Raw genomic sequence first — 23,484 nt, forward strand, 5'->3', positions numbered from 1 at the left:
GTCCCTTTTCAGATACCAATCAACTCAATAACAGCAGTCTACTGACTGGGCATCTACCTCTCTTCAAAACTCACTTTGTGAGAACAGAATGCTTAAGGCAGGAAGAGACCTCTGAAAGACATCCTGCCCAAACTCCTTGCTCACATGCAGGGTCACCTAGAACCAGTTGTCTAGAAACGTGTGCAGATGACATCAAAACTTAAGGCATAACAAATTTTGATTAAATGAATAATACAAGTGTCTGAGCTGTCTCTAAACTACTGACTACTGGAAATCAGCAAACAACTTCAACATGCATTTAAACTATTCATCATGTAGAGAATTATTTTTATGTTTTTGATATATTTCATATAAATATTTAAAACCACCTATAGTTATCTGATACATGCACACTGAAAAAGATGCACAGCAAATATCAGTGTCCACTTAACAGAACTAAGTACGTACAAATACGAATACTCAGTAGGTAACAATATGCTAGAGGAAACTAAATTACAAAACAATAGCAACAACAATGAAACAATTCAAAAACTGGAATACAATAAGCATTAATTTAGTAACTTATCTAGCTACCTTCATAGTACTGATAATTGTAGGAGAAGTGCTGGTTTTATAGGAACAAATAAATCTAGCATTTCCGTACTTACTTTCTCAGGTTTAGACTCCTCTTCATTCTCATCATCAGATGAAGGTCCTGCCAAAGTTGACACTTTACTGATTACACCAAGTCTAGCCAGTTGATCTAGAAAAAGATCACCGCCTTTATCCACCAAATCCCTTATGATTTGCAACGCTAACAAATGGCCATCATCATCATCCTGTAATAAATTAAAATGGAAAGGAAACAATAAGTGAGATCTCTTTACTTAATATCTTGACAGGATGAACTTCATACCCAGTTATAGATGAATGCTATGAACACTAAAACATTCACTATTAATAAGCATGTGGAATTGATGAGCATAATTATTTTTTTTTTTTTTTTTTTTTTTTTTTAAAAAGTGGCTTTGGGAAATGTTACTTCTTCCTACCTCTTGATCAAGAACTGTAGCTGTTATCTCAACCAGTATTGTGGGCAGATTGTGGCCAGCATCAGAGTCACAAACCTCCTTCAGCAGCGCCTCAGAACAAAAATGTATCATTTTTCTAATGAGAGCAAGACTTGCTTTCCTTTAAAACAGATGACAGGAAAAAGATTTCTTACAAAGAAAGGAAGCAGTACTCAGGGCAACAAAAACGTTCAAGATATAATTGCTTTTGCATATATTTATGTAAGTTTACAGAAACAGTTTTTTGAAATGAGTTCCAGTTCTGGAACAGATTGTTAAGTGCCAGATTAACTCCAAGAATAATCCATCTACTGATATTCTTAATTCTACAATACTATGACACTCTAACATACTCCAGCCTTTTCCACCCTTCTCTAATCAAATCAATTCCACATTCTGCCTTCTTAGTGATGGCAGTTCATTTCTGCATGCACCATCTGACACTTAGGTATCTATTTCAGTCTTCAGCCTGTCACATGCTTTCAGCATTTTGGTTAGATCCCTAGAGTTCTGAAGTCTAAAATTACCATTAGACCATTCCACTTTCCATGTTAAAAAGCAAAATAAATTCAGAAGTCAATTACTTGTGTATGGTTAAAGATGAATTTTTATTCCAAGTGAGTTTTAAACATATGATTAACCACATTTGAAAAGAAAACTTTAAAATACGAAAAGTGACAGTCTTCAACAGCAGTTAATTACACTGCTTAACATCACTTCTTTTTTCCTTTATTTAAAATGGCCTAATTTAAGCTGCCCCAAAGCTCTTCTTACCTAGAAGTACCCATACACTGGGATCACAAGTATGAGAGTAAACAAATATTATGTTTATAGCATAAAAGGCTGAGAGGTTAAGGTGAGACACTATCACAAACAGCATGCCACACACAATACTGCTATTTAAGTATCGAATTACATTGCCTTCTCTCAGTGACAAGCATCTTTCCCAGCTGATAAACACTTAAGCTATGAAGAAGCTTTCTACAATAACTTTTTCCAGTCTGAGCTCTCCCGTGTATGTACTACTTCATTAGTTTTCCTCTCCTAAAAGAGTACTTCCATTACAGCAGCTGTAACCAAGTAGAGTATCCATAGTACAAGTTACTACAAGAACACAGTATTGTGTCATAATGCTCCCTGTAGCCAAGAGTATGCCTTTCTCTCTCCCACTTTGACTGATCATATTCCTTTCAAGACACCACTTTAGCTATCTAAAATACGATGTAAAAATAAGACTCAAAGCTTTTCAAACCATCACTTCTATTTGAACAAAAGCATGTTAAAATATCACTTGCATTACTCCACCTTTCAGATGTGATAATTTTTACTAGAAAAAAAAAAAAAACACCTTAATCTACCTTCACATCTTTATCGGAGACTATTAAAAAAAGAAAAAATATGCAGGGAAATTGACAATCCCGCCTATTACCTTATTGAAGGCAACATAGTTTGTTGAAATGTTTGTGCAAATACAGGCAATAATCTTTTCAAGTATATAGGTGCCATTTCTGGATCGCCTTTGGGTTCATTACATTCTTCCTCATCCTTGTTTGCATCTTTCTTTTTCTTCTCATCTCCTTTGTTAACAGGACACATCCAATCCCCTGGAAAATAAACAAACAAAAACACCTTCACATATAAGTAAAAAGTTTTCTTTATTAAGATCTGGCTGTCCAAACAGTAATATAAATTTTACTTTTTAGAAACGTGTATGTCAAGTCTTTGTAAAGAAAGTCATGAGATAAGGTACTACCAAAGATCACTTACTAGAGTAGCTCAAACTACTTAAAATAAATACAAACAAACAACTGTCTATGATTAAAGTGCTAGAAGAGCCCCACAGGCAGGGAAAGTGCAGTTTACACATAGAAAGGATGCCATTGAAGCTAGCAAGACTGATACGTCCTGAAACAGGGCAAACAGCTGAAGGCCAGTACCTCTGGCATTGCGTATGTGCACTAAGTTTCTTCTGTAGCTCCCCTTCTCTCAAGAAGATGTGAAATGTTACATGCAAGGATGGTCACAAAACACTATTTTCTCATGATTTTTTTTTTTTAATTATTATTATTATTATTATTTTTTTTTTTTTTTAGTAAAAATTCTGATAACTGAATTAAAAGGGCCAGGAATTAAAATCTGCACTCACCTGGAGACTGTAGAATAGCTACTACTTCACTGTGACCCCTTTCACGAGCTTTGTCTAAAGGAGTTTTCCCATCTTCATCTCTTAAATCAGGGTTTGCACCATGTCGCAAGAGAGTCTGAGAACATATATTATCAAATATTAAATAATACTAAGATTTCTTCTTCCAAAGATACAAATATATTTTTCCACACATTCTTCCAACATTTTTCTCATGCTTTCATGCAAAGTTAGGATACAATGTGCTTCTTATATCTGTAAAATTGATAACTACTTTTATTCATATTACTGACTTACTGTAACCAAAACTTTGTATTGCAATAAACACGGTAAAGAACAAGCAAATATTTGACAGTACACACATTAAAGATGCTGCCTCAAATAATTTACATATAGAACAAAGCAAAAAATTCCGTACATAAGGCTTCCTAATAGCATCAGTTTAAATCTTACCTTTGCTACCTGAGGTCTTCCAAAACATGCTGCATAATGTAATGAGGATGACCTCTGCCCTCTGTTAACATCAGCACCCCTTTCACAGAGAAATTCTACCTATAAAACAAGAAAAATCAAACAAGTTTTTTCATGTCTTGCTTTACAAAAATAACTTAAACTTTTAACATTCTCTGAAATCTATTTACCATTTCCTGAGTTCCAAAAGCTGAGGCCCAGTTCAAAAGAGTTTGTCCTACGTCATCCATAAAATTTACTTCAAAAGCTGAAAGACACAATTAAAAATAATTGAAATTATATTATATTAAAAGATTAAGCTTCAGCATTGATCCTTAAGCAAATGGTAGGTCTGAAAAAAATTAAACATCTTCAATAAAAGCAATTATACTGTTAAGTGTAATCCAGAAAAAAAGGAAGAAGTAGCACTGGAATTATTACTAACAGGAAATGTTGTGCATTTAACAAAATCAACTTGTATATACGATTTCAAGGTACCACTTAAGTATTACAACACCATACATTATAAAAACAGAAAGATAAATAAAATACCTAATTTCCTTTTCAGACAATTCTTGCTTACCTCCTGTGTCAATAGCATCTATTAATGCATCGGTATCCTTACTGCGGATGCAGTCTATCAGCTGCCGATGAGAACGTTCACCAGAACTATCCAGCCTTCGCAATCCTGGAATTCTGCCTGTAGATCCAGCACTGGATTTTGGCAGGGCTTTTCTCCCTTCGAACAGTAGCACCAAAAGAAGATCTACTAACCGCATGGTATCCAGCACACATCTCTCATCACCCTGCAACGCACTTTCTATAGAATCTGGAAGTTCAGATCTTAGGAGATCCTGGAAATAATTAAAAGTCTGAACAATAAAAAATATACAGGGCTTTAGAAAATACTATCAAAATTGGGTTTCATTTCCATATGAAATGTTTCAGTTTTTTTTCCTCCTCTTAATAAATAACCTATATGTGTGTGTATATATACACATATCTTTCATAGCCTATAAATGTATACATAGAACAGCAACACAAGTTTTGCATATACTAAAGGAATATGTACAGGAAAAAGCCCTAAGAGAATAAGAAGCTGTAGTGTAAAATGATTTCTTACATGTGTTACTACTGGAGAGCCTCTACACAGGGTTGACAACAGGCTTACAATAGTTGACACCTGATTACTTAATTTAGAGTCTGCAGCTGTAGATGGTGCTCCAGTGCTAGTTCGGCCAGGTTTGCAAGCTGAAGATGGTCCTGATGCTGTCCCACCAGCAGCTGCCATGCGAGATAACAATTCCTCAGTTAATCCATGCTTAGCTAGTGGAGCTGGGTCAACTCCACGACGTGTGAATCTGTCAGCTAATGAAGCAAAACATCGCAGAGCTCCATCTGAAACCTAAGAAAGAAGTGTAAGTGAAAAGATGAATAATCTGTCACTTAAGGTGCTAAAAGGATTTTTCCAGAAACAAACAAACAAAAAAGCTGATTTCCCCAAGCTCCCTTGGTATTTAATGAGCAGAGACAGTTCAAAGTTGGAACACAACAATGTTCTGAAACACTCACTAAAGGATTGTACTGTTTTCTTACCCCTTTCTATCTTATAATTGTATAGGAAAATTGTGTAAAATTCAGTATTGTATCTCCTTAACTACATACACAAAGACACAACAAATATACAGCAACATTTAATAAGAAAATTTGCTTATTAAATACATTTATAAGTCTTTAAGCCCCCACATAGTTATATATGTTCTTTTTACAAGAGATAGAACTACTTATAATCCCCAATAGCAACTGTCTATTCTGATAACATAGTTTAAAAAAAAAAAAAAAAAAAAAAAAAAAAAAAATCAACCTGCAGTTTGGTATTTAGGCACTGAGTGCAAAACATTTTGGTTGTTTTGATGTTAGAAATTGAACTGATTTTCTAATTAAGCTGCAAAAAGGAAAAAAAAATAAAAAGAAATAAAATAAGAGAGTGCACTGAATTTTTACTTCCACTTTTAGACATTTACTGAATTCCAAATTTATTCTTTTAAGGTACAAGGACAATTTTAAAAATATTTGAATTTCATATACTGATAAGATACTCTACTATGTTATAATTTCATGACACTAATACTACGTTATATTAAACTGCTGCTTTCTTTTAATAGAAATGCCATGCAACAAGCCATTAGCTGAGATACTACTTCAGAACTGCCAAAGCATTAATTTACTAAGTATTTGATAGCTAGTTGTATTTAAAAGTCTACATGCTTCTGTTCAGTAAAATAAATTTTGCAATTGTCCCAAGCCTACAAAAAGGACTAATTGGCAGAAGTGGTTTACAACATTTAAATAACCCCGTCTATCTGACAGGGATATGTTGAGTTTTTTGTGGAAAAACAAACAAACCAAAAAAAAAAACCAAACACACACACATACATATATATACAAAACCTGAAATTCAGGTTCCTCACTAAAGTTTAAAAAATAAAAATGCAATCCACAGTGACACTGTGGAAATAAGGCTTACTGATGATCCTCTTAACAGCCCAGCAAAAAATACTTCTGGCAAACTGCCCAGGAAAAGGATCCAATTTCTCTTCATGCTTGTGTTGAAAACAGAACAGGGGGGTTGCCTTGAATTTCTCTTATCTATACTGCACATTACACTAGAAATGTCTCTACTCATCGTATCACGGACTTTGCACAGGCACATCAATGTGAGCTGCTTCTGGCATGTTTGCCTTCCTAAACATAAGGTAGCAAACCAGCCTCTCTGAAGTTTAAGTAAAAACAAAAACAAACAAACAACCAAAACAAACAAAAAAAACCCCAGTATCTATTCATCATCAAACTCTAAGTTAATACAATTCTTAGTCCCAAAAGTGACACCAATTTCTAGTGCAGCCCATTTTCAAATTGATTATCACATATAGAGGCCTTAAAGACAGTTGCTACACAGATTATGGAATTATTAGCCATTTAGCCAGACCACATTAAGTTAAAAATCATAAATCTTCAGTAAGTTGAAGACTTGAAAAACAAATATTCTCATGACTAAATACAGCACTTGCTGGCATAGTCCCTGCATGCCAAACATTCTGATTTATCAGTACTTTCATAAGAGATTTTTTTCTTTATCTTACAATGGTGACTAGATACGTTCTCTGACATCTTGCTGCCATTCTTTAACAGCAAGGGGTATAAACAATTCCTTCAATCTTTACGTAAATCATAATGTAAACAATTTACCAATTTCACCAGAACTGCCCTGTCAAAAATACACAAGCAAGGTTCAGCTTCTTTAGTCCTGCACGAAGGGCATTAGTACTGTTAACAAAGCAATTGTACTGTGGAAGATATTTATACTTTTTCCTCACAAATCATAAGAGAAGTAGGAAGGTTAAAAAAGCAAACATACATAAGCTATTCTTGGGGCCTCATTTCATCTGGCCTGAACTCTATTAATCAAGTGCAATTACTCACTGGCTACCCAGACTTGGTCACAAAGAACCAAAGGACCAAGAAGAAAGAAAAAGAAAATAACAGGAAGTTACTGGGCAAATCCAGAACAAAGATCAATATTCGTCATAAATCCTGAAGCTCCCTTCACAGAAAGTATACAGATCTCAAATTCACTTACTATCAAACGGACTCTCTGAGATTAAGCAAACTCATCTTTAAGCATTAAATACTAAAAGACAAAGTTTATGAAAGTTGGAATTTTCGCTCAGATCTCCAACAATCTCCAAAAAAAAATTTTTTTTTTTTTTTTTTAACATTTTAAATTGAGAAATAAAGACTACAGACTTATGGTCTAAACTTCAGAGTTAGCTTGCCTCAGATGATCAGTGATTATTAAAGTTTTATGTCTAAAAACCAAAGTAGCTTGTTCATTTGCAGCAGCCAGCTGACATGTGGTTATTTCAAAAAAATCTGAAAATACAACATAAGTGTAGCACACAGTCAAAAAGACCTACCATGTCATATTTGGGAGTCTAACTAAACAAAAATAAGGAGTTGGGGTGGAGTAAAGACAGGAATAGGGACAAATGTGGGGTGAAAAAGGCACTGACAAGAAACCTGGCCAGGATGCAGCAAAAATTTGACTAAACAGCTATGGCAAAGCATTAATGTGACAAACACAAAAGAATGCTACCAGTGGGAAAATTAAAATTAAAGGGATTATTTCCTAGATTTTACATTACATCGAGTTTATAAAAGTGTTGTAAAAAAGTGATGTTGGGTCTTCAGTAGTACTGTTTAAGTGGCTTCCAGTACTATATTTTAACATGTACTGTGGATGTTTTTGTTGTTTCCCTTAGTCTGGCAACAGAAAAACGAACTAAACCTTTCACGTTTTATTTATACTCAGTATAATACTGACTGAAGCACAGATATAGATCAACTACTTCAGATGCTATTTCCAAGAAAAAGTCACCAGGACATTTCTAAATAAATTGTCAGACGCAGGATAAGATCATATTCACACAATAGCACTTGCAGTTAAACACTAAGCAGTATTTATATTCTCTTGTCATCACAACTGTAAAAAAAACTACCGCAATATCCAAATATAACCACTACTATGTAAACACCTCGTTATGAAGACTGTATAAAAACACAAAGCCATTCATTTATTAAACACAATGAATGTTAAATTCACAATTTATTGAGCCAAGAGTTACATTACCTGATGGTCTTCATGTTTTAATAAACTAGACAGTGATTCCACACAGATCTCTAATGAAGAATCCTGAGGTTCCATTTTGCCACACAGCCTGGATACTACAGCCATAGCAGAATGTAAAGTATCTTTATGAACAAGATGTCCGCTGTCACGAATAAATGTCAGGACACAGTTCAATCCTCCAGCTTCAAATACAGCTCCTGACTCACGGGTACAGATTAATTCCAACACCTAAAATGAAATGAAATATAAATACAGTAGATAAAAATACAGTTAGCTGTGTATATACACCTACAGAACTTAAGTAGGCAAAAACATAGCAAAACCTTCTCTTCAAAACCCATAAGGAATCAAAACCTCCAGCATACCAACAGTTTTACTTTAGGATACAGGACCAAATACAAGAAAATCCCCCCTACAGTAGTTTTATTGTTGCTGTTTTTTGTTTTTTTCTTTAAGAAGTGTTCATAAGGAAGGCTAAATAATATCATCTTTTTCTGAAAGATTATTAAGTTTCAGGTAACACACAACTGAAAGCTCTGAAACTTCCATAAATCCTGTTACTTCACTGATACTCTTTCAAGTAACCTGGAATAGCATAAATAGGAAATGCATGTGTAAAGTCTTAGTTATAGTCCTTGATTACTACGGCCTATGCGCTGTCACATAACAAGTTACACTGTATGGAAAAGATTTTGAGGGTCTCGTAAATTCTTCTGAAAACTTCACAAGGCTGCTCTGGAGCTATGCCCCATACTATGGAAGAGACAACAAACAATTTAATTTCTTTTAACAGTAGGTGAATTATAAAATTAGCCCTCAGCATGTTTATCAATTTAGACAAACACGAAAACTTTATTCTAGGATTTTTGGGGTTTTTTTTGTGTAGATTGATATATTCCTTTTTCAGACTGACAATAAAGCTGAGAAGCACAGCTGGCACGTAAACTTTAACATACTACGCATGTCTTTGCTTCATTTTTTTCTTTTTGATGATATACAGAATTTGAATACAAGCAAACTGTTCTGGAATAGCAAGTTTTCCAGATCACTCTTGGACAAAATTCTACCTTTTCTACAAGAAAACATACCTTCACACACTGCTCAGCCAAATCTCTGCTGGTTCTGTTGTTAAGCTCAACAACTACTAAACGATTACAAAGTGCCTTGATAGCTCCATCAACTCCAACAATCCTACGGGTGCATTCTGCTGATACATCCAGATAATAGGTGATGGCACGAGCTGTTACTTCTAATACATTGTCTGGTGCACTTTCATCAAGAAAAATTTTGCACAGTGCTGGTAAAAAAGTTCGAGGAGGACATCTGAAGAAGAAAAAAAGATTAATTAGTACAGTGTAGAAGATCCTGCACATTAAGAGATTTCATACATCTCTACATTAAATGACTGATGCTTTTCATGCTATTGCGAGAGATTCTAGATTAGTTTACAGTTGGTCGAAAACATTCAGATAAAATGCAGGTATCTCACATAGGCCCCAAAATTCTAATCAGCAACCTAAAAAGATGCCACAATAGAGGGGAAACCCAGAAGAATAAAAATATTCTTGAAATTCTGCATACGTTAGGAAAAATATATCATCTTAGAAAGTTGTTTTTGAATTTAATCTTGCTTCACCAATCAATTTATTTTTTCCTCAACAGAGCTTCAGGGTTTATAATGAGATAACCAATTAATCATGAAATATTACATGCAATAATAAGAGCTATAGATCTCAGGTACACTATATAATTTGATGCTTTGTCTGGCCTTTCTTCACGTTCTTAACATACCCACTTGTTTTTTATCCTTTCTTACCTTCTCCCTCTTCTTCCCCAACCCTCATTTGAGCTATACTTAAGGCAAATTCTTTTCCAACATCATATAACCACTTAGCATTAAATGACCTCATATAACAATTGTTCAACTACAGAAATAAAATACTTCAAAGGTGACGATGGGGAATCAATTGAAGGGGCCACATACTGTGATATTAGCCACAATAACTGGATACCTCATTCTTAGATGTAAGAAAAGAACAAGTACTGCAACTTTTTTTTTTTTTTTTTTTTTTTTTTTTTTTTTTTTTAATATATTGGTCTGGAAAAGCAGTCCTAAAACTTGTCTAAACCCAGACAGAGCAATAACAACAGCATGTATTTGGTCTGGTAAACAGGTGAAGTACTCACTGGCTAATCATTCTGTACACTAACCCAGAAGTCACTCAATACACCACTTGGTATGTACAGTGAGTGATTCAAACACAAAGGCATCAAATTCTGGGAGAGCAAAATGCTGATTGTTTCCTTAAAGATCCAACCATGCTATATGAAGTGACTAAATAATAACGTGCAACAAATCCAAAACCTGGTGATCCTTAGTGATGTGAATAAGTGAAGCCTTGATAGACATAAATGTCACATTTAACACTTCAAATAACATGGTTTATGTGTTGGATACATTAATATAAGGTAACACAGAATTGTGAGGGTTGGAAAGGAACTTAAAGCCCAGTCACTTCCAATGTCCTGCTGTGGATAGGCTTGGAACCCATAAATTAGGTTGCTCATGGCCCCATCTAACCTGGCCTTGAATGCCTCTGGGGATGGGGCATCCACACCTTCCCTGGGCAACACGTTCCAGTGCTTCACCACCAAATATCTAACCTAAGTCTCCCCTCTTTTATTTTAAAACTATTCCTACTTGTCCTATCACACTCTACCCATGTATTGCTTGAAGATTTATGATTCAATCAAGTTTATAAAAAGACACTGCACAAATGTCAACTTGGATTTTCTGAAAATGGGAACTGAAAAGCTTGAAAAAACTCCACTTCTGTCCTTAAAACAGTTGTCTGGGAGAACACAGATGACACAGAAAAAACACCAAGTCACCAAGTGCCTATCATTTATACTGAATTATTTGCCAGTACATAAATGGCAGTGATGTTTTTCTTGTAAAAACACGGATTACTGATAAAAACTTCATTTCTTGGTTTGTTTGTTTTTAATTACTTTTTGCCAAAATATCTAGCTAGGTAGCTAGGTAGTCAGGAGTCATGCTTTTCCAGTCAGGAGGCAAACAACAACACTCTCCTCTCACTGCTAGAGCATCTGTCTTCTGATCTAAAGGAATGCTTTCCAGTCTTCCAAAAAGGGTACTATGTTGCATCATAGGGAATCAGAAAGAAACAGAAGCTTTGTCGTATACTTAACCTGTGGAAATTACTTGGTTCTGGAAAGATAAAAAGCTTACTGTCTTAAGATAAAATTTGAAGACTACAATAAAGCACATTAAATTCCTATAAGAGCAGCAGTAATGCTATGAACTTTATGTTCCAAAAAAAATTATCCCTTCTGAAAATAGCAACCAATCTAATTTTAACAAGAGCTTTCACAGAAAATTCCTGCAAGCTACTTCAGCCTCTGAACTCTGTGTACTTAGTGTTTCTTTCAACAGTTCCATTCCAATGCAATGCTCTGAACCAAATGTAAACAAATCTATCAAATCATCTACTTTATGTGCAATGAGAAATCTGTTCTAAAAAAACAAAACAAAACAAAACAAAACAAAAAAAAAAAAACCCACACACTGAAAACCAGGATGGTTCATGAAGTATCAGTCATATAAGATGTATATAAAGGAAAAAAAAAAAAAAAGCTTCTATTACAGCTCATATGAATTCAAAACTAGCAAAAGTACAAATTTCATTTTACTCAGATGTTGTTGCTGGGAACATAGCAAAAATCAAACCAGACATTTTAAGACTCCAAGACAACAAATGCACGTTTCTTCTCACTTCCTTAGCACAGGAAATGTAGAGTTGTGTCATGTTCTCTCCCCTCGTGTTTCTCTCAACTCAAACAATATGGCTCAAGTTCTACACAATATAGTAAAGCAAGTGAAGTCATTATCCCTAAAGTTACATCAGAGAATAAAACACGTGCAGAAGTCTGGAGTATTTTTGAAATGGGTCAAACAGACAGAATCCTGCTTCACTGGCCCTGGGACTAACACTTTGGCCATTAAGACTACCATGAGTAGTTTTATTACTGTTTTCTAAACACTGCCTTAAGAATCTGTAATATGCAACTACTCTATATTTTTTTAAATGAGGTCATAGCTGGCAACATATCAAGTTTTTCAAGTCCAAAAGATGACAGCATCACTGAAAACAACTTTCAAAATAAACTGAAGTCATCATCTGCATTCTCATATAAAACAGAAAAAGATTTGACCAATGCAATCCACAACACCTGAGATACAATTTTCATAGATAGAATCTCTAGGATATCCATTCACTGCTCTTTAACATTGGTCCAGACTAACACATCGCTACATTTCGTTTCTTGCAGCACAGGCCTTTAACACTTGTAACCTACAATGCTATAGGTGGGAGGAAAACAGGTTTTCCTTCAGAAAAGTACAAGGTTCTTCACTACTCACATGTAACAGCTGCTCAAGTCAGCTACTGACTTCTTGTAATTCTATGGAAACATAAGTATCAAGTTATATTTAAATGCATTTCTGAAATACGCCTTCAAGAAGCTTTGTCCAAACCACTTGAAGTAGTCTTTCATTCTTTGGGTCATAATACCCCAAGATTATCAAAATATAAATTATTTATTTTAATTTAAACAATAGTTTGATGGTGCGGATTGCGATTAATAAGATGTTTCTATGCTAATCTAAATCAAGCAAACTAGTGTGAGCTTCTTGAGGACAAATATCATTGACTGACTTTCACTGACATCATATAAGCAAGCCAGCGGGAATGAAAACACATGTACACATCCTCTGTAAGTTTTAGATGTTGCCTTCTTCCTACAGTCTTGTGACATTAGACATGTTAGATTAAGTCTGAGTCTCACTCATGGCTCACTCAGAGCCTTTCTCCTTACTACACTATGTGCACCTATCTTGAAAAGTTCCTAACAGTCTGCTTAGCACCTCCTCCTAATCTACTGCCTGTGACATGCAAGTTAATAATATTTGTCAAGTTCTAGCACGAGGGCTCTCATAGCAGATCAGTATTTCACTGCACTGAGCAAAGAACAAAGTGAACAGACTCCACCCACCCTTGAAAACCTAGCATCTACTTGAACAAAAGGACAGATACAGATGAGCATGCAAACTCATCACCCCACATTACTCAATCTTATCTCAATATCTCAGCAATTTTTAGAACTGTGATTTGTTTAATGTATTACATCTTTGCATTGGATTTCCATATTTTAATTCCTCACATATTTTTAAAGTACATTACTACCCATGCAGTGCCATCACCAGCATCTTCTGCTTTCAAGAGTAAGCCTCTACAGAAGGTTTTTTTTATTCCAGCATCTCCAAGAGAAATCAAAAGAATGAACTGCTCTGCTCTCATTAGGCCCACAGTTGCTACCTAAATTGCCACTCTACACATGCATGCAAAAACAGGGTAAGGAAGATGTCCTGCTTTGCTTTACTCAGAGTAATAATATTTAGAACAAGCAGAGGACATACAACGTACATGCCAAGTACTACTAGTCTTACTGAAGGCTGAAAAAGAACAAAGCCTGCTTTGAACTTGGTTCTGTAATGAAGATACATCTACTACCAAATTATTTTGCCTAAGTTTGGAAGATAATGTAGAATCAAGAGCAGCAGTTCAACACAGTGAGAATGTTTGTTGCTTGATAGACCACTATTGCAGAGTACTGCAGAGTTTTAAACAGAGCCACTATCTTGTAAAACATTCTCATACTGGGGGGTGGGGGAGAAGCAGATTTCAATATTCTATAGTAAAAAATAGTGCTATGTTTATTTTCTGGGGAAAAACACACAGGTGTTCCACTGGACGAAGAACATTTTCTCACGCTGGACTCATGCACTTCCTATACAGAGAGTTCAGATTCTTTTTTGTCTGCTGAAGTTCACTCAGGCCTTAGCAGCTCCTGAAGTTTCTGCTATCCTGCCACTGACACAGAATCTAAGTGTTGTTAGTCCGAAACAGCACAACAGGGAACACATCCTTAGTTGTTTGAGCTACAATAATCTCAAACATGTGGATAAAATAATTACAGCATAACATTACACAGCTGTCACATTTTGAACAACTTCAGTCATTTCACTGTAGGTATGGTGTGGATAAGTGTTACAAATTTAAGCACTTCGATGAGCTTTATAGTGATCTCCCTCTAATCCCAAAATCTGCATTAAAGTATTATGTGGGTTTCTAATGGTTGCAACTATGAGAATCTGCCCTACATGCCTAAGGTGTAAGAATGTGTCTATGTGAGTGGTCCAAGAGAAAGGACTGGAAGGGGGAAAAGAGAGCAGCAGCAAATAGGGAAATAAAAGGGATGCAACCCTGTCACGTCCATAGAAATGAAGAGTGCCCTTCCATTCTGCAGCTCTGTGAATTTCTGGTTATTGGCACTTGACACCTGAGACCTAGCGGATGGTCTCTATGCATCAAAATGTCCTAACAGGTTCCGTGAGCAGTTTCTGAGCTTTGCCTCAATCAGATCTTGAGTTCAGACAGACATATTGTTACTGAACTGTAAGCAAATGCAGCACAACAAAGAGCACTGCCCATCTGGAAGTAATTCTATCAACCAGGTCCTTAGAGGAGAATTTTCTAATGATCAGCATTATAGGGTTTTTTGTTTGTTTGTTTGTTTAATGCAGAATTGGGTAAGAGAGTACACTTGACCCCAGCAGGAACCAAACAGGGAGTCACACAAGCCATGTATGCTAAGCTTTAAGTCTAAGATAAATCCTTACTTCCTTAAGGATCCTGGCTTCCTTAGGCAGGCTAGTCTAGAAGAAAGAGACCTGTTAAATATCTGCTACTGAAGATTAGACCATTCAATTACATAGAACCTAGTGCTGTTCCATCTAAGATCACACTCAGAACAGAAGTCTCCTCTGATATGTAGCAAAGCAAGGCATTCAGGAGTATCTGTATCACAGTGGCCACTTGTTGGATTCACCTCTAGAATGCAGTGGAAGAATAAGACTGCTGAATACTCAGCAGCAGAGAAGTTGAGGACATAATTATTGCACTAAATGGACAGATAGGACAGGACAGCAATCAACACAACTGTATTAACTATAGGTTCCAATTGATTGTGCTTTGCAGATTTAAGAGAAAAGAACACAAACTTTTCATTATCACAGGCCTCAACACCTAGAGAGGGAAAAATAAGCAAGCACATCATTCCTAATTTTAAAGTATCCCAGTATCAAAACTGATTTCACCATGTTGCTTTTATATAGGCTGTACAGAACCATAGAATCACCAAGGTTGACAAAAGACCTACAAGATCATCCAGTCCAATCATCCACCAATCACCAACAGCTCTCACTAAACCACATCCCTCAACACGACATCTAAACATTTCTTGAATGCCTCCAGAGTCGGTGACTCCACCACCTTCCTGGGCAGCCCATTCCAACACATGACCACTCTTTCAGAAAAGCAGTATTTCCTAATGTTGCATTTGAACTCTGTGTGCGTATGCGTGTGTGTGAACTAAAAGAATTGACATATAGCAGAAAAAAAGAAATTACTACAGCAAATAAATAAGTTGCTGGTGCATCTTCAAAGTTGAAAAACTAACTCTGTTCAGACTGTCTGTCTGCAATGGAACAAACAAAAAGCAGTCAGTGTTTCCTTTAGTATAGAAAAAAACCACCTTTTGTAACAGTTTTTATTCTTTCAAACGAGAAAATAATGCCTAACATAAGTTAATATGTAGCTTTAAAATTCAGAACTAAACATTATCAAAACAATGCAATCATATTGACAAGATGTCAAGAAAGGCTAGGAGAACGTACAGCACTGTATCAGCACAACTCCATACACCAACGCTTATGTCTGTCTCTCCCCTGTCCTTCACAAACAGGAGCATCCATAAGAATGCACAATTCTCATACAACCACAGCAGGAAGCTCCTGCTATAAGCCTTTAAACACAAATGAAGTGACTCAGCTCTTTTGCAGCTTGCCAGACTACAAAGATACACAGGAAGTAAAAAACAGTCGCTGTAAATTAATTTCTGTAACTACTTTTCATATTTTAAGCACATCCAAAAGCTTTGCCTAGAACAGCAACAACACTGGTAGTTTAAAGACTACTGTTGAGTTTAAACAAGAAACCACGCCACTTCACTCCTCCAATCCAACAGTTAATACTGCTGCTTCCAGCATTATGGTGCGTTAGCCAATTCAAGTGACTGCTGTATTCAGTTGACACAGAGTCCTCACCACCTGACAAAGCCTTTGGCTTCAGACTCCTGGTCCCAGACATGTGACTTATGGCAGAAAACCAAGCTCAGCTGCCTGCCAGCACTTGTGCTCAGTCCTAACAGCACATCGTCTGCACACACTGTCTGGACTACTCAGAGGCACAGGATCATTTAAACAAAATACACTTAAAAAAAAAACACATAAATGACTTATTTTCTGATCTTAGTCTAGGTAATATATCAAGTCATACCTAAAAAGTGAGGAATCACATCCTGGAAAGCAACTCTGAAGAGAAATACCTAAGATGGTACTTCATGTACAATGTTTTATAAACACCTGACTAAATTCTGGTAGCAGTAAGAAAAGTGTACTACTGTAAACAGCACGGATGAAGCCAGGGTTGGAAAATGCTTCTAGACTGAAGAGCTGGAGAGGAGGAATAAGATCAGTAGCTGACTATATCCTCATATATGCAAGTATGTTCACAGTGACAATGTGACTGACTTGCAGTCCACAAGGAAGAGGGGCACCAACCGCCCAGGCAGACCACAACAGCCAGCCCTTTTGGGAGTGTTACCTCCATGAAGTGATTCCGTCAAACAGGATGCTCAATTCAGGGGTATCCAAGAGAAATAAAGGGATGTACAACATTACAAAGGATGTTGTATTTAGCTGACCTAGAATTCCTGTCTGGCATTTGTTACCATGAAGGTTCTCAAAATGACGAGACAAGGCTAGTTAATCTCCATAGCACCCGTGACAACAAGACCATAATTCCCATTTTACAAAGAGCAACCAGAAAGAGGTCAGTGTGTTAAAACTCTTTACCACTGCAAAAATAAACAAGAAAAATTCAAACCAAGCACCAACAAAAAACAGATAGCCTTAAAAGTCAGAAATAACTCTAAACATTGTGCTGTAACATGACAGCTCCCTGAAAAATACGACACACACCCCTACTATCTCTGTACTTCCCATCCCAGAAAGGATATCTGTGAATGCTGAAGATCCCACTACACTGAAGTCTATCCACACAATGAGGAATTGCAGCACTGGCATTTCACTGCTGCTACATCCTCCGCCTTTGTTAGAAGGCAGCAAGTTAATGGGAATCCCATGATTGTTGCCACGGTAAAGCTTACAATATTTCATTTATTGAGCAAGATAGCTGCATCAGCCCAAACCAATAATTCACTAAGACCTTTTGCTTGGCATGGTTTAAAACAACAAAAAATGGCAGCCTATACTTGACAGCAATACTTACCCCCATTTACTTATGGTTGCACTCCAAAAAAAAAAAAAAAAAAAAAAAAGGAACCCTCCCCCCCCCCCCCAAACCGCATACAGGAGTGACATAACTCTAAACAAACAAACAACCACCAAAAACATCTGGCAAACCTGTAAGGGACATACATCATGAATGACTTTTCAAACTTCATATGGGTAGAGCTGCCCTCTCAGCCTGTCAGTTTTATCATGACTGTTAGGTCTGTGAAAGAGCACTTTACCATTGTCTAAATTACAAAGATACTTCTAAAGCCAAAACGAACTTTAAAAATAGCACTTCAAATTCTTATCCCTTTCCCTACAAGAAAAATTGCTTTTCTGCCTGTATCTAATTTTGACTTACTGGGGTTATACAATTGTTTACTGAACAAAAATAGCACACACAGTACTGAGCTGCTCTCCCATTTTGTTATTTTCTCTCCACTATGCAACACCAAGCAAATTTTTTTGTTGTTACAAGTTGAGCAGCCTAAAGCAAGTTCAAGACAAACAAAGGAGTCTGTACTCATAAGCCATCAGGCTGATGTGGAGCTGAACTTCTCCACAGTCTCACTAGGTCATACCAAAGGAGACTTTTTCCACAAGAAGTTTATCTTACACTTGTTACTACACATCAACAAATCCGTGGCGGAAATGCACCTTGTCTCTAGTGAATAAATACTTCATGAAAGAACAAGATATAATGTATTCCACCTTTTGATTGTTGAATTCAACAGATGAAATATTTCCTTAGAAGTCTGTTAGTCAGTGTCATGGACAGCAATAAACAGTTTAAAGATCTTGAAACAACATATAATGTAAATTAAAACTAACATATTCATCTTAAAAAAAAAAAAAAAGAAAAAAACACAAAAAAACACCCAAAACCTGAAAGGATTTCTGTTTTACATGTTAGAACTCCAAATTCTAATCCTTTCTGCAATTTTTTTTTTATATCTGTGAAATAAGTTAATAACTCCTGATACCTCCTGTTGACCAAATCAGATGTGACTCAGGGTGGAGCCAAAATGGAAGACATCTCTTTCCAAGCTCAACGCTCCTCTGCACACCTGCACATATGCATTAATTGGCCTATGTATCTGTTCACACAATAGGAAAGCTTTCACACAGACTTTACTGATTGTTACACTACTGCCTTGTTTTATAAGTTTTTTTTTTTGGAATTTAAGAAAATAGCATCTTTCTCACTAGGTACTTACTCTTACAGATAAAGAAAGCAGCATCACAAAACCTATGTCTGAGGAATTTCCATTTTATTTCACCAAAATAAAGTGAAACAAAAGGGGAAGAAGAAAAGTTGCCACATGTTATTTGGAGAAGGCCTATAGTAATAATGGGGGACTGTAACTAATAGTCTCTGCAGGTCATCCTGTTGATGCAATACAACACTGTTTAACCACCATTTGGGACTAACACTTAATCACAATGAGTTTTGCTATTCCCACATTCAATGACTTTGCAAAACCACTTCTAGTCATTCATTGGGTTTCCACATCTCACACTACTGGCTGCTGCTGCTGCGGAAATGTTAAACATACTTGATGCAAAATGACTAATAGGGGCTGTGATTCATTATCACCAGAAGATGAATATGCCACCAATTGATTTTAACGCTAACACATGAGTAATGCTAAAAGCAATTTAATTAGATGCAATTTATAAATCCAGGGAAAACTAAAGAAACACCAATTACTTGGTACTATTATCTGACAAGGATGCACACCCCACACGTTGTGATACTGCCACAGTACTGCACAAAATACAGCATCAGGCAGTTATGACCACTTTCATTTTTGTGATTTGGTCTGAAAGATTAGTTTCAATATCCCCCATTTTTGCACACAAATTATTAATTTTAGAATACATCAAATACATATCATTTCATTGAGAGCGTTTGCAAAGCAGCTCTATTACTTCTCTTCAATATTGCAGTATAATGTTCTGAACCCATCATTTTTTTCTTTAAAATTTATTGTAGTTATTTCAGTTTATGATTATTCCTGCTAAGTGATAACTGCATACAATGGCTCATAAAAGACTGCAGAAATTTATCTGGAAACAATGTTGTGCTTTCAAGGAAAAGGCACAGCGTTCATGTCGATATTTTTCATGTGCCTGTTTCACTCTGTCAGTCCTTACCATATGCAGCTTTTAATCACCAGATATATTTCAGTAGAAGTATGAACTTTTTCTTATGTTGTAAAAGCAAATAATTTCATGTGTCAAAGAGGCCTGGTGCTAAACAATTGAAGTCACTCATCTCACTGATGCCTGAAATAACTTTTACTTTATTCTCCTATAAATGAATCATTTCTAAATTCCACCTTTTGATTGTTGAATTCAACAGATGAAATATTTCCTTAGAAGTCTGTTAGTCAGTGTCATGAACAGCAATAAACAGTTTAAAGATCTTGAAACAACATCTGCACGACATACAAAAGTTTGGGAACGCTCTCCTGGTTTAACAGAACAGAAAACAGTAATGTCTAGAGATTGTTTTTTTTTATTACCAGAATCTGGTAATCTAGAATACCACATTCTAAATCATGCATATGTTGAAACCATTTTGAAAACTAGTTACTGATAAACGTGTTTGGCAATAGCGCTGTCAGATAGTCCCTTTTACTCTTCTTTAAAAGCATTACTGAACAGCAACCTTAAAATAATCCTTGATATTATCTTCATTACTCTCTTTCAGGATGTGACAACGTTGACTTCTTGAACCCATTTGGAAAAGATTTTAAAAATACTTTTCAATTTCTTACAAGGAGCCTCAAAATAAAGAAAGTAACCTTGAAATGTAGGCTGTGATACAGCCTAATGAAAAGCTCTCCACTGAAGAGTGTAAATTTCTCTCTACTTCTCCCACATTTGCAGTCACACTGTTCCACCTTTAGCGGTTATCAGCCACCTCCATACTCTGCTTTCATGCACTGTAAGAGCAGAAAACTGTCCAGCTTCCTTAGTGCATGTAATGAGCAGTGGCAAGTGATGATAAATGGGGGCAGTAGCTCTTCCTTTGAAAGGTGATGAACTGCTAGCACACCAAACACCACAGAACCACCACAACCAGTGCACTAACAGTGCCAATTGGAAGGAGCAGTTGAAACTCTGCTGTAAAAATCATACAAACTGGCAGTCACACCCTGATAACATCTTTCCAATTCTCATTTTATTCTCTTCAGTTTTCTGTTTGAGGGAAGTTTACAACAGTAAAAGACATAAAACCAACTAATTAGAAGACCAGCAGAATTATAATGAAACTCAAAACAAACAAACAAACAATGCTAAAAGATATTTTCCATGTTGTTTCAGTCATAGATTAGAATTAACTTTAAAACCATAGCACCGTGACATTAAAGCACTGCATTCCATATACTAAAAAAAAAAAACAAAACAAAAAACAAAAAAAAACCAACCCACTTCAGACTACTGAATTCATTCATTTTGAAATGAAAGTCTGCTCCAAAAAAAGATACAAAACCCACCACTACTAGTTCATATTTTAAAAGCTGACATTTTTTTCCTGATTTTCAAATATACAGAAGATATCTATTCAAATGTTTATTCCCATAATTGTATTTGTGTTCAAGATTAAATAGTTCAAGTGGAAAGTGCGCTTGAATTTGACCAAAAAAAAATCATTCTGAATTATCAAATTTTTTTTTTTTTTTTTTTTTTTTTTTTTTTTTTTTTTTTTTAAATATAGGGGATAATAAGTCACTAAATTAGCTGAAAGCATAGCACTGTCCTCAGGGACAGGTACAAAGTCTAATGCATCACTCTACTGTCCCTTTCAATTCCAAAATTTCACCCATGAGGCTTGAAGGCCAAGCTCAGCCAATTTCAAGTTCTAAAGCAGCATACAAGACTTTGATCAGCATTCCGCAACTATCAGAAATCCCTGTTTTATGTATGATGCACAAATTTTACTTTCTGAAATAAAAGCAGTTATGAAGTGAAAGTTGTGAAGTTATAAAAGTCTGAGAGCTGTTCTCTTCTATAGGGCTAGAACAACTAAATGCTCCTAAACCTACACACCTACGAAGCAAAGTAAATGTGAAAGATACCAGTCATATCATGAAGGTTCTCAAAAACGGTTCTAAAAAAAAAAAAAAAAGGAAAGTGTGACTGAGAACAAAAAGATGGAAAGGAGGAGAGAAGCAAGAAGATCAATATAAACCACGGAAGAAAAAAAAACTAACCAACACAACAGATCTCAGAAGACATGTCAGATTATGGAGCAGATGCAGGAGGATGATGGAAAGATTTCTAAAACAAACAAACAAAAAACCAATCCAAACAAAAAAAAAGTAACACTGCTAATAAATACTAAAATCTCCAATTGTTTTTACTGCCTCCTCTTTCCACACTACTCACAGGAAGTAGTGTAACAAAAAAACAGCAACAGAAGTGATTACATCAGCACTTTGTGACAAATAGAAGAAAGGAGTGAGAACAAGAACTGGATACTTGGTGTACAGATGAGACAAGAAACAGAGCAGCGCAAAGACCAACCTTCTTCAAAGAAAGGACAAAGTATTTCTGTAAAAAGTAGATAATATCTGTGGTTTTGGTCTGCAGAGCTCAAAAAAGCTCTTAAGAAAAGTGTTGCAAGTGCATGGATACTTTTATATATATCATGATTGTTGTAACTCATAAAAAGTTTTTTTCCTCTAGCAGCGCTAGGTAAAATACATTCTTCCTCCTTGCAACTCTGAATACATTTATTTAAATTAAACAGTCAAACCATGAGTCAGAACAGGCACTGTGAATCATTCACATGGCACTACATTTGTAATTAGAAAACAGTACTTTACACATTAGCAGACACTTCATAACAGATACTCAGGTTTGGACTGTAAGACCATTTTCAAAATTGAAAGTTTTTCAAGTTTAGAATGTTAAATTTCAACAATGTTGAATGCCATCAATGCTTAAGGTTATATGGAGCTATCAAAAGAGGAAAACAGCATACCATAAATGAAAAGCAAAACTACTTACGTTTCAAAACAGCGATCCACGTTGTCTGACATCAGAAGTAGCATGCATAGCTGTTCCAGCGCTATTAGTTGCATATCCCTTTCATCTCCCTGACCCATTTGCAGCCACTCCAGCAATGTGTCTGGGTCCACATCTGCCATGGCTTACCAAAACAAACAAACAAACAAAAAAAAAAACACCACAAAAAACAAGAAAAAAAGCCGCCTCTGCTTAAATTTAAAAGTACCAAAAATATCTTTTAATTGTTCAAGTCAGATAAAGCTGAATGTGATTAATCCCTCTCTTCAACAGGCCCAGGCTCCTGCAGCTTTCACCTGGAAAGAGAAAAAAAAAAACACACCAACAATTATCTTTATAGTATTTCACATCTGCTCTCCTCTAAAACATACAGCATATTTTCAGGCTGACGTGAAGACAACTTCCAAATATCTGACCAACAATCTTTTTTTTTTTTTCCTCTTTCTTTTTCTTTTTTTTTTTCTTTCTTTTTTTTCTTTGTCAAGCTTTATGAGTCAACTGTAATATGTTTGCTCCACTTTCTTGGAAACAAATCTCTGGATCCAGTTGACAAGCAAGACTTAAAGCCTTCTGTTATAAATAACTCAAAATTTAAAATATAAATAGAAAAATC

At 35.8% G+C, this 23,484-nt stretch overlaps 1 protein-coding gene across 1 annotated transcript in view; it reads right to left on the reverse strand.

Annotated features, from left to right (window-relative positions):
• The window catches only part of HECTD1 (HECT domain E3 ubiquitin protein ligase 1), a gene marked incomplete at both ends in the record, with an annotated part of 54,050 nt that extends 31,057 nt beyond the window's left edge, over nt 1-22,993 (reverse strand). The window contains 11 exons of the mRNA XM_079537456.1: nt 648-818; nt 1,032-1,170; nt 2,479-2,653; nt 3,196-3,310; nt 3,646-3,744; nt 3,834-3,910; nt 4,226-4,496; nt 4,766-5,047; nt 8,333-8,560; nt 9,421-9,655; nt 22,854-22,993. Of these exons, the coding sequence (XP_079393582.1) occupies nt 648-818; nt 1,032-1,170; nt 2,479-2,653; nt 3,196-3,310; nt 3,646-3,744; nt 3,834-3,910; nt 4,226-4,496; nt 4,766-5,047; nt 8,333-8,560; nt 9,421-9,655; nt 22,854-22,993 (1,932 nt within the window). The remainder of the gene's footprint in view (nt 1-647; nt 819-1,031; nt 1,171-2,478; nt 2,654-3,195; nt 3,311-3,645; nt 3,745-3,833; nt 3,911-4,225; nt 4,497-4,765; nt 5,048-8,332; nt 8,561-9,420; nt 9,656-22,853) is intronic.
• Between the last annotated feature and the right edge of the window lie 491 nt (nt 22,994-23,484).

The sequence above is a fragment of the Tetrao urogallus genome (assembly GCF_951394365.1).
Source record: "Tetrao urogallus genome assembly, chromosome: 6".
NCBI classification, from domain to species: domain Eukaryota; kingdom Metazoa; phylum Chordata; class Aves; order Galliformes; family Phasianidae; genus Tetrao; species Tetrao urogallus.